General features: G+C 39.9%; 1 protein-coding gene across 1 annotated transcript in view; it reads right to left on the bottom strand.

Moving 5' to 3' along the window:
* The window catches only part of TRIM44 (tripartite motif containing 44), a 133,444-nt gene that overhangs the window by 102,386 nt on the left and 18,869 nt on the right, over positions 1 to 12,189 (bottom strand). The window contains 1 exon segment of the mRNA NM_001260523.1: positions 8,077 to 8,154. Within this exon segment, the coding sequence (NP_001247452.1) occupies positions 8,077 to 8,154 (78 nt within the window).

Here is a 12,189-nt window from a genome sequence, read left to right on the forward strand (position 1 = left end):
AATCTCTCAAAATTGAGAAAATGACCAAAAGGGGGGAATTGTTAAAGCAAACTAAATATGGCCTGAGAAGGACTCTGTACTTCTATATTTGAGTCTTTGTGGATGAACTACAACCTAACTTAATAGGTAGATAAGATTGAAAACCTAACTTAGGAGTATGCACTTGTTACAATCGCTGAGTCTTGGCCAATCCCAGCAGCCATAATTCAACCAGTCATACACTGCTGAGTGTTCAAACTGTGTTCAAATAAGGCAAGTGCCAATCTGTAACCAATCCAGTTATTTCTGTACCTCACTTCTAATTTCTGTATGTCATTTATTGTCTACCAATTTGTTCTGACTATGAGGCACCCCTGGAGTCTCTCTGAATCTGCTGTGAGTCTAGGGGGCTGCCCAACTCACGAATCGTCCATTGCTCAATTAAAGTCCTTTAAATTTAATTCGGCTGAAGGTTTTTTTTGTTTTGTTTTTGTTTTTGTTTTTAAGACAGAGTCTCGTTCTGTCATCCAGGCTGGAGTGCAGTGATGTGATCTTGGCTCACTGCAAGCTCTGCCTCCTGGGTTCACACCATTCTCCTACCTCAGCCTCCCGTGCAGCTGGGACTACAGGTGCCCACCACCATGCCTGGCTCATTTTTTGTATTTTTAGTAGAGACGGGTTTCACCTTGTTTCCAGGATGGTCTCGATCTCCTGACCTCGTGATCTACCTGCCTTGGCTTCCCAAAGTGTTGGGATTACAGGCGTGATCCACCACACCAGGCCCTGAAGTTTTTCTTCTAACAATATATAACACAGGTTAAACGTCCCAAATCCAAAACTCCAAAATCTGAAATCCTCCAAACTCCAAAATTCTTTGAGCACTGACAAAGGAAACACTCACTGAAGCATTTCAGATTGCAGATTTTCAGATTAGGGAAGTTCAACTAGTATAATACAAATATTCGAAAATACGAAATTCAAAATACTTCTGGTTCCAAACATTTCAGATAAGGGATACTCAATCTATAATACCATTTTATGCACAAAACACAAAGAACCATAATATTACCCAGTTTTTTCCATAGGTATCTTTCACCTCAAAGTATGGTCTCAAAAGAATGCATGTGACCATGTGCATGAGAATCATCCAGGGTGCATATTTGAAAAGTAGATCTCAGAACCACAAAATTAGATGCTTTGAGTGAGGCTCAAGAATCAGCATTTCTTTATAAAAAGTAAGTATCCAAAGTTTACAAGCCACTGCAGGGATAAAAAAAAAAAATTGGTGATTTTCTTTCTTTCTTCTTTAGACTTGTCTGTCCTGTGTCTTCTACATTTTTCTACAGAAAACATATACAGATAGTCCCCATACAACGGTCTGACTTACTATTTTTCTACTTTATGATGGTGCAAACGTGCTACCATTCAATAGAAACTGTACTTCAAGTACCTATACAACTATTCTAGCCTATTCGGCTAGGCGTGGTGGCTCACACCTGTAATCCCAGCACTTTGGGAGGCTGAGACAGGTGGATCACGAGGTCAGGAGATCAAGACCATCCTGGCTAACACAGTGAAACCCTGTCTCTACTAAAAATACAATAAATTAGCTGGGTATGGTGGCGGGTACTTGTAGTCCCAACTACTTGGAGGCTGAGGCAGGAGAATGGCGTGAACCCGGGAGGCGGAGCTTGCAGTGAGCTGAGATCACACCACTGCACTCCAGCCTGGGCAACAGAGCGAGACTCTGTCTCAAAAATAAATAAATAAAAATAAAATAAATAAATAAATAAAAGTAAGCCTATTCAACACTTTATTATGAAGTAGGCTTTGGTTAGATTATTTTGCCCAACTATAGACTAATGTAAGTGTTCTGCGCGCGTTTAAGGTAGGCTAAGCTATGATGTTCAGAATGTTGGATGTATTAAATGCATTTTTGACATAATATTTTCAACTTATGATGGGTTTATTAGGATGTAATCCCACTGTAAGTCAAGGAATATCGGTATTTCTTTTATAATTGGGTAGGGGAGGACGAGAGAGGGATAAGCTGTTTTGTTTTGATAAAGCCAGGGGAATGGTGAAGGAGGGAAAGAGCTTGTTTCTCCTTTTTTTTCCTGCCCAAGTGTCTACAGAGGACAAAAAGGGGCCACATTTACTTCTTCCCAGAGCAGGCCTGAGGGAGCACAGGTATTTTTCCCAATTGATGTCCTTCACTAATCAGGTCAAACTGTGGAAGCACTTGCCTCAGTTCTTCGTTTAGCGAGGGCTAAATGCTCTGAGGGTTATGGCTTTTTTGCCATCTCCCCACATTTTCTGTTGGAAAAGGCCATTCTCCAGTCCTGGTTCTCTGGAATTGTGGGGGACTGTGCTATGGCACAGGATCACAGTAAAAGGAGGTAAAAGAAGAGTGTGAGGAAAAAATAATCAGTTAAGGGTCATATTGCTAGGGATGCCAGGCTATATATACATGTATTTACCCATGGATTCAATAATAGTGTATAGGTGAAGAACATGAAGTAAGACAAATCTCGAGTTAAGCCCTGGTCCCATCACTTACTAGCAAGCTATTTAATCCCTCTAAGTCTCAGAATGCTCATCCACAAAACAAAACAAACACTTATTTTTATAGGGTTGCTATAATAGATAATACGTATCAATTACTATGTGCCAGGCTCCATGCTAATAAGGCCTGAAGATACAGAGATAAAATAAATATAACTCATGACCTCCAAAATTCCTACTTACAACTTTTTAAATGAAAAGTACAGAAATAGGTCAATAATTCTAATAACTCATCAACCACATGAACACTTTCATATGTAACAACTTGATAACTGAAGCATCTCAATTCTCTGCTTCGGGGGGTTGAATAAACAGTGCCCCAGTGAATACTTCTTTTTTGGCACAGGGCAAGGATCAAGATGACGCCTGGCTTGACCCTTGTGAATAATAGGACACAATAATAAGAATTTCAAATTAGGTTTTGCTTATATTCATCACTACCTGTACATTAAAAATTTGTATTTTTTGACAAGAATCTGATTATCACAGAAGAGTGAAGGACTGGGCTGTGTTCCATGCCAATGATATCGCTATGAAAAATGACTGCAAAGTTCTTTTGCAATTATAAAATGCTACATCAACACTGAAATAAAAAAAGAAAACCACTCTTGGGTTTATTTAACTAATTTCACGTTGCTAGATAATGGTGTGGTTTCACACTTCAGTAAGAATACCTCTAGAGGCTAGAGGAAACAAAAGGAAAAAAAACCTGCTGTTTTAGGAAGTCTTGGGTATGATCAGATCCCCTGTTTAATCCCACTCCAGTCACACAGAATAATGTGAGCCACTTGGCTCAAGTTTTAAGATGCTTCTTTTTTGAGACTATAAGATTAGTAAGAATTCAAGATACACAACTGTGTTAACTGTTTGCTTCAAGCACACCAGTTACAGGAAACAATGAACAGTGCATATCAGAGGGAAAGAAAAGCAATCAATACATAATAGAGAGAAAATGGCTGTTATTAACTACATAATAAGAGGTTAGTTTGATTGAGCTTAGCATGTTGTACTTTTGGTTCAATGCTTTCTGAGGACTGGGCAGGGGGAAGGGAGGAAAGGGAATCAATGTGTTTTCTAAGCCTAGGTTACCTCTGAGTAAACTGTGAAAGATAACTGCATAGTCACTACAAAGGAAAGCTATGAAGATAAAGAATTAAGAAAGCTTTAAATTTTTTAAAAATCCAAGTATAGACACACATATACACACATACCCCTGACTGATTACATTTTTAAATTTCCCTAAAGCCTAGCATAAATGTACGCAATCTACAGATAAGTATCCTGCTTGTACAACAGGTGTTTCAGAAAAGTTTGGCTGGAGAAAAAAAAGTTGGCAAACTAAATCAGGTCAAACACATTAGGGCAGCGTATTATGTAAAAGACTAGTTCCTACTAATCCTTTTGACAAACTAAAGATTGTTCGTTATTAAAAGTAATCTTCTTCCATGATATAGAGGGTTCTAGATGCCCAGAGGTATGTACCCTTTAAAACAGGGCTCACCACAGCAACATGCATGCACAAAACTTCATTTGGTCCTGTGCCCTATTTCTCAACCATCAGTGGCTCTGGTTCCTCTCTTCAGGCTCACCCATAATGGCTGGCTGTTCCTGAATTTCCTCTGATTTTAGAACTCAGCCTATACCTCAACCATGGCAGGGAGCTTTGATCATCCTCCTAAATCCTGACCAGGATCTCTTTCCCTCTTTTCGGCTTTGCTACTTCTCTGTTGGAAGTGACAGTGTAAAGCAGTCCTGTCCTCCTAGCCTGAGCTGACTTCCCAACCTACCTCTTTTTCCCCTCCCTACTTCTTTCCTACCTCTGCTCAACTTGTTTGTTTCATAAGCCTAGATTTTTATCTACCTTTTTTCAAAGTTGAAATCACCTGGACTTATTTCTAAGGGCTCTTCTACTTGTTCAAAAGAGTGGAAAAAAAATCATTAACATAGAGGAAAACAGCTAATGTACAGCACAGAGGTTCTCAAAGTGTGATACTTCAACCAGCAACATCAGCATCACCTGATAATTTCACAGAAATGAACACTGTCTAGCCACCCCAGGCCAGCTGAATAAAAAACTCTGGAGGTGGGCCCAGTACTCTATATTTTAGTACGTCTTCTGGGTGATTTTCATGCACACTGAAGTTTAAGAACCTCTGGATCTGGAAGAAAAGAAGATGCCTGACAAAATGTTTGGATAAAATGAGGCATCTCATTAAACAGAATCAAGTCTATATTATTGACACAGAAGAATATCTAAGATATTCTACATAAAGGAAAGAGCAGTTGTAAAACTATGGGTATAATTTCGCAAAAAACAATTTTGAAAATGTACTTCTACATGGAAAAATGTCTAGAAGGTTACATACTAAACGGTTAACAGTGGCTAACTTGGGGGAGATTTTACTTTTTCTTTATGAATAGCTGTATTTTTAAATCTATAAGCATGTATTATTTTATAATTTAAAAAAATGATTAATCTAGACATCTTCTACTCCTCTCTAGCAAAACTCAAGAGGTAAAAATTAACTCATTTCCCAATAGGCTTCATTGTCTGGACTAATCAAGCTTTGTGATGCCTTAGGGAATTCTAGAGGAAGTGAGGCAGAGATAGTGCTCAGTCCTCCATGACTCAATCAGTGCTTCTATGTAAAGCCTCTGTGCCAGGAAACGACAGGTCACAAAGTCTAACAGATTTCTGCCCTTCTTAAATAGGCCAACTCAAAAAGGGGATGGTGGGGCTCTGTGGGAAAACAGAACAGACAAAAATTTAAGGGTTGTCTTGGAAGATGCCAATTTATTTCTAGGAAAATCTTCTTTGTTGCAGAAATTATACATTTAAGTGGCCCATTTTTTACCCCCATTCCTGATCTGGCAGTCATTCTGTAATTATCCTTCATCTTCCTTCAAGCTGGCTCCGAGTATATACAGCATATGCTTGTGGTAGACTAAAAAGGGGCTTGAAAATAAAACAGGTTGGTAGTAAATGATCCAGGGCAAAATAAAGAAGAGTAAAAAACAGGTGCAGGTAGACACACATACCCAGTCAGGTCCTTACAAATATCCTTTACCTTATGATGCATCAAGGGAAAAGCCTGACACTTCCAGGGATTCCTCTGATGGGACCACTCAGTCCTTTCACTTTGTGGCAAGCTTTCCATCAGAAGCACTACATGCATTCATAAAGGATCCCAAAGCACTTTACCTGTATTATAGTCATAGAGAACACTCAGTGTGATTTGCACACATCTGCTCCCTCTTCACTGCCCTGCTAATTATAAATTTAGTGGAAACAGAATACGGTTGTCTCCTGCAGAACAGGAGTTGCCTCAGAAACCAGAGAAACTTGGCAAGAAAAGCTTTCAGTAACTTTTAATAAGTGGTTCATCCTAACTAAAGGAAAAACTTTTATCAGGGGTCCCCCTACTTTGAGCTAGGAAAGTTGACAAATGTTACTCCAATTTTTTTCTGTCTACCAAGATACTCTCTACTTCTAGAACCCTAACTACACCAGAAGACAAGAGATCTTACCAAAGTCCCCAATATTTTCATTGCCATATGAAGAGAAATTTATTTTTGCGGCTGCAGCCACCTTTTGAAGAGCCCACCAGTCTGTGGCTCTGCCACATATTGTGTTTCAATTTAGAAAACTGCAGCACAATGTGATTATGTGGTAGAAAGGAGATAAAATCCAGTGCCTGGTTTGCAGCATGACATAAAACAAAGAGTACAGGCACTGGAGTCAGAGTTTGAATTCCACATCTGTATTACATTAGATTTGAGCAGATGATTCTACCTTTCTAAACCTCAGTGTTCTTATCAATAAAGTAGGAATAAAATGCTACTTTACAGTGTTGTTAAATAATTAAAAATATTTGAGGGGAGAGCAGGAATGATAAGTTAGCATTTAATGGGTACAGAATTTCAGTTTGGGATAGTAAAAAAGCTCTAAAGATGGACAGTGGTGATGGTTATACAACCAAGTGTGGCCAGGTGTGGTGGCTCATGCCCATAATCCCAGCACTTTGGGAGACTGAGGAGGGCAGATAGCCTGAGGTCACGAGTTTGAAACCAGCCTGGCCAACATGGTGAAACTCTGTCTCCAGTAAAAATACAAAAAGTTAGCTGAGTGTGGTGGTGTGTGCCTGTAGTCCCAGCCACTCAGGGGGCTGAGGCAGGGAATCACTTGAACCTGGGAGGCGGAGGTTGCAATGAGCTGAGATCATGCCACTGCACTCTAGCCTGGGCACCAGAGTGACACTGCATCTCAGAAAAACAAAAAACAAAAACAAACAAAAAACCAAAGTGAATGTTACAGTTAATGCCATTGAACTGTACACTCAAAAATGGTGAAAATTTTGTACGTATATTTTAGCACAATTATGTAAGAGTCCTAGCAAAGTGCCTGGCTCTCAGTAGATACTCAAGAAATGTTAGTACCATTCCTGTTTTAAAAAAAAAACAAAAAACAAAAAACAAAACCTACAGTAAAATGAAATCATGCTCCTTTCCCTATTTAACTGTGAGAAACTTTGATTCTAAGGCAAAGCCAGCTGGCACCAATACCAGGTAGTGCCACAGTAAGTGTCTAGGTAGGAAAGAGAAGGAAGTCTGTGTTAGTCATAGTCCCTCCAGCATGTTCGGTTCCCAGTTTACCTTCACCCCATTATGGTGTCTCCCAGAATATCAATCCGCTAGACCCCGACATATCAAAAAAAAAAAAAAAAAAAAAGCTGGGACACTTAAAACAGTTGCCAAACCAGACTACAGGTCATAAGGAAAAAAGTATTCTGAGTGGCAGCTGGCTCCTGGAAGCAGTGGAGAGATAAGACGTTAGTGCTGAACACCAACTAAATGAGTCTGGATCCTATGCCAGTCCCTGGCATTAAGATGACCTGTATCTCTCGGCCGGGCGCAGTGGCTCACATCTGTAGTCCCAGCACTTTGGGAGGCTGAGGCAAGCAGATCACAAGGTCAAGAGTTCAAGACTAGCCTGACCAACATGGTGAAACCCCGTCTCTACTAAAAATATAAAAATTAGCAAGGCATGATGGTGCACACCTGTAATCCCAGTTAACTCGGGAGGCCGAGGCAGGAGAATGGCTTGGACCCGGGAGGCAGAGGTTGCAGTGAGTCAAGATTGCGCCACTGCACTCCAGTCTGGGCAGCAGAGCGAGACTCTGTCTCAAGAAAAAAAAAAAAAAGATCTGTATTTCTCTCAGACGCCTTTGGCTGCATTTAATGGACACAGAGGACCAAAGATTCAAAGACTCCCAGTAAAGGAGGATTAAAAATGAACTTGTCTGCAGTTCAGGGAAAGCAATTAATGATTATGTGTTGTAAGTCATAAAATAGAGAAGGGGAAAAATAGATGACTTATCTCTAGGCATATCAGAACACTGTTTCTGATGGGCAGGCTTAATTAAATCTTAATGCAATGTTCAGAGAGATGATCATCAACACCCCACAATTTTAGCTCAAGAAGAATGAAATGCTTGGGGTACCAACACCCAATCAATTCCAAACAATACTTACTTTAGGGTCTGAGCTCTTGAACTTCAACCTTTCCACCAATTCGATCATAGCCGCCTTCAGTCCACCTGAGTCTTTGCTCTAGAAGGAAGAAAAGTGAGGGGTCACTAGACAGCATTTTGTTGCTCTCTCAAACACAAACAGCATTTTGGAGGACAATGAAATAAAAAGCAACTTTTTCTTAGCAGCGAAGAGAGCTAAACAACTAAGGAGAGGTGCATTGTCCCTCTTTCCCTTCTCTATGGACAAACAGTGTCAGGACATAAACTGCCCAGTGACTGGCAGAACTATATGGAATGAAAATTAAATACAATTTGTATAGGCTGACTCACTGCTTCACCTGAGGCTCAACTGTGCCAGTGTTCACTGTGCCTCTACAAAAGACAGTCCCATACAAGATGTCTATTTTACAGACTAGTAATTTTAATTTTGAACCTTTATGCATCAGATACAGAAGTATGCAATATTAAATATACTTATAAAAATAAAACAAATAGTCTGAAATTTAATTACGAATGGAACTCCAGTGTGCTGATTAAGAACACAGGTTTTTTAACTGGGTGTGGTAGCTTGCACCTGTTATTTCAGCTACTCAGGAGGCTGAGGCAGGAGCACTGCTTGAGGCCAGGAGTTCAAGACCAAAAAAACCACAAAACTCATGGGTTTCCGAGTCAGACATATACAGTTCCAATTTTGGATTTGCCATTAACTAGTTGATTGATTTCAGGCAAATTACTAAATTTCTCAAAACCTTCTCCCCCTTCTATAAAATAGTGATAATAAACTGGGCTATTTTGGGGCCTAATTGAAAGTGTTTTAAAAGGTATTAGCACAGTATGTGGCTCACACACAGTGAGTGCTCAAAAATTTCACATCCTATTACTATTATTACAGTATAATGATTTAGAGTTGCACAGTACAATAAAAGACTAATGTGAGCCCCAAATGCAAGCGTATGTATATAATTTCATAATTGCCACAATTAAAAAGTAAAATTGATTTTGATATATTTTACTTAACTCAGTATATTCAAAATATCATTACAACATGTAATTTCAACATGAGATTTTTTTTTCATGTTAGGTCTTTGAAATCTAGTATTTCACAATCATAGCCCAATCAATTTAAACCAGCTACATTACAAGTGCTCCAAAGCCACATGTGACTAGTGACTACTATATTGGTCAGTACAGATTTAGAGCACAGACTACAGCCCTAGTGCCATTAGTCACACACTAGCTGTGTGACCTTAGGCAAGTTACTTAGCCTATGTCTCAATTTCTCTATCTGTAAAACAGAGCCAATAACAGTATCTATTTCATAGGACTATAGTAAGATTAAATTAGTTAATGTATGTCAATGTACTCAGAACAGAGCCTGGCACATGGTAAATACAAAAGGAAGTATGAAACAGTTTTACTATCTGTCTCCCTCATGATATTTTCAGTTCCTTAAGGGTAAGAACCGTAATTTTTTTATATCTCTGTATCTCTTACGCCCAACATCTAGATGTTGTAAAAAGTCTGAACAAATCAATGAATGAACATATAATCTTAAGACATGAATGCCATAATAATAATACATTATATTGTATATAGGACAATCTAAAATCACAGGAATTCATTTATTTTCTTATCTCAACAATTCTATGAGATAGGTAGGAACATTCATTTTACCAATGAGGGAAAAGAAGCACAAAGAGGTAAAATCACTGTCATTTCTATGCGGTAGGGACAACAAAGCAGCACAAGAAAAGAAAGACACTGCAAATATCTCTTACTCAAAATTGGCCTCTGGATCCGTGATAACATGTCTTCCAAATTTACAGAACTAATTTCAATTCCTCCAAAACAGGAAATACCTAGTAAGATTCCACTATATAAATTAAAATATACTAAAGGCTCAATTTTTCCCCCTCTGACCTCTCTTGCCTCTCAAGTCTACACAGTAAAAATCAGACACAACATGACTACAACCAATATCTACTTTAGATGTGTTCTTCAAACACAGCTTAGATCATATTTCCATCTTAGCAGAGGTTCTAAATTTTAGTAAGTTCTATTTTTTAAAGTGATGGTTTACAACTCCCCTATATCCTCCACTAATTTTAGTCTTTAATCTCTGTGGTCTCATAGCAGACAGTAGAGAAAAGGAACTTAGAGGTCATATGCCAGGGAGCAGGTGAGACCTGAAGTGCCTAAAAAAGGGTTAAGTTGCCAGACACAATCCTGCTTTTACGAGATGATCAGACAATAAAGCCTGTCTGGTGATATCATTCCTCTAACCTGCTTCTCATTGGCTGAACAAGCAGGTCACTTGTCCCTGGAAAGCTCTCTTCCCCCACATCCCAGCTGCCAGCGCCCATTTTAAGCTCTTCGGCAATAGCTCTGATATATTATGACTTTCCCCTGGCTCTAGAGAGCAGAAAGGAATGCACCAAACTGTGCCTTAAAACCTTCAGAAAAGAATAAAACGACAATGAAGGAATCCCTAAGAAGCAGACAGCCCGTCTGCAAGCAGATGTGCCTCGTGTGGATGGATAAGGGAACCCTTAGCCTTCTTTCATAAAAATTCAGTGTGTCAGCAGAATCCTTCCTCCTTTTCACAAAGCTTTCACAAAACATCAGCAGCATCACCTAACCAGGCAAGAGAGAGAGGAGAGGCAACTTAAGAGAGCCTCCCTTCAGGAAACTCACCTGTTCCACCTCCCCACCTCGCTCTCTGTGAATTATTCAAGATTAACTGGGCTCTATGGTGAACCTGCTATACTCAGTCTCTAAATGAGTGGTGAGAAAACCTTTCCCAAAGGCTTTTTAAAAAATCCACAAAATAAGCAGTTGGTCAGAAGGGAGAGGCTCCTTAGGGCAGATCCGACCCTGACAGCTGCAGAGCTGGGGCAAGAGTCCGAATGGACTCTGGGGCCTTGTGCACAGGTGTTCAAGCTAGCATGTCCAAGCTGAGAATACCCTTCTAGGTCACCCATGATACACATGTGAGACCTAGGGATACATGTATCAGAAACTGGTCCATCTTTAGGCAGATGGACTCAGGAAGAGGCTCTGCAGGCCATGGAAGGTAATTCTTGGGTAGCTAGGTACTTGAAGAGTGGTATGGAAGAGGACAGGCATGGCTACAGGAGGGGTCTTCAAAAGCATGGGACACAGCCCTGCTACTCAGGAGGCTGAGGCAGGAGAATCGCTTGAACCTGGGAGGCAGAGGCTACAGTGAGTCAAGATCACTCCACTGCACTCCAGCCTGGGTGACAGAGTGAGACTGCATCTTAAAAAAAAAAAAAAAAAAAGTATGGGACATAGGTCAGGATAGGTCAGGGGCATGGGGTTGTTTGGGTCTAAGGGTGGTGGTATCTGAATCTGAGTATCCCCAAACCATAGAATAGTACCATGTTTCGGTTAATTATTCGGTTGTTGAGGACAGCCATTAGTCAAAAGATAGCCAGATAGATTATACCCTCATATATTCCCTAATTGGGAAACCAGTGAACAGAAAAGATAGTGGAACAGAACAGCTGCCTCTGAAACCTGAGTTCTAATTGAGAAGTGAACCAGGATAGTAAGAAAAGGCAGCCTAATTCACCTTGTAGACATTTGGTTCCACAGTAGAAATGATTGTCAATCCTTGGGGCACATACCATGACTAGCGAAGCAGTAGGATTCTCCTGCTATCCGTACTTCTCCACCTCCATCCCACCCAATGCATTCTAAGAACACAGGAGTTCAATGTGAGCATAACTTGTTTATGCACCTTGTTCCTCCCCTAAGAAGGTGTAGAATAAAAAGAGACAAGTGCTACGTTGTGACACTTACCACTCAGAATTTGATTAATCTGCAGAAGCGTAGGATGCTTCACAAAAGCCAGCTCCTAGGGATGAGTCATAATAAAACCAAAGAAAGGACAAAATGCTGTACATGTGAAGGTATTCTTTAGTCTCCAAAGCACTTTCATATGCTCTTTCATTGGCATTTCACAATAACCCTAAAAAGCAGTATATTCTCACTTTACAGCTGAGAAAAATGGCTGGTGAAAATCAAATGAACCCAAAGCTCAGAGCACTTACACTCTTTCACTGGCATTTCACAATAATACAATAACTAAAAG

Source organism: Macaca mulatta, chromosome 14 (assembly GCF_049350105.2).
Source record: "Macaca mulatta isolate MMU2019108-1 chromosome 14, T2T-MMU8v2.0, whole genome shotgun sequence".
In the NCBI taxonomy this organism is placed as follows: domain Eukaryota; kingdom Metazoa; phylum Chordata; class Mammalia; order Primates; family Cercopithecidae; genus Macaca; species Macaca mulatta.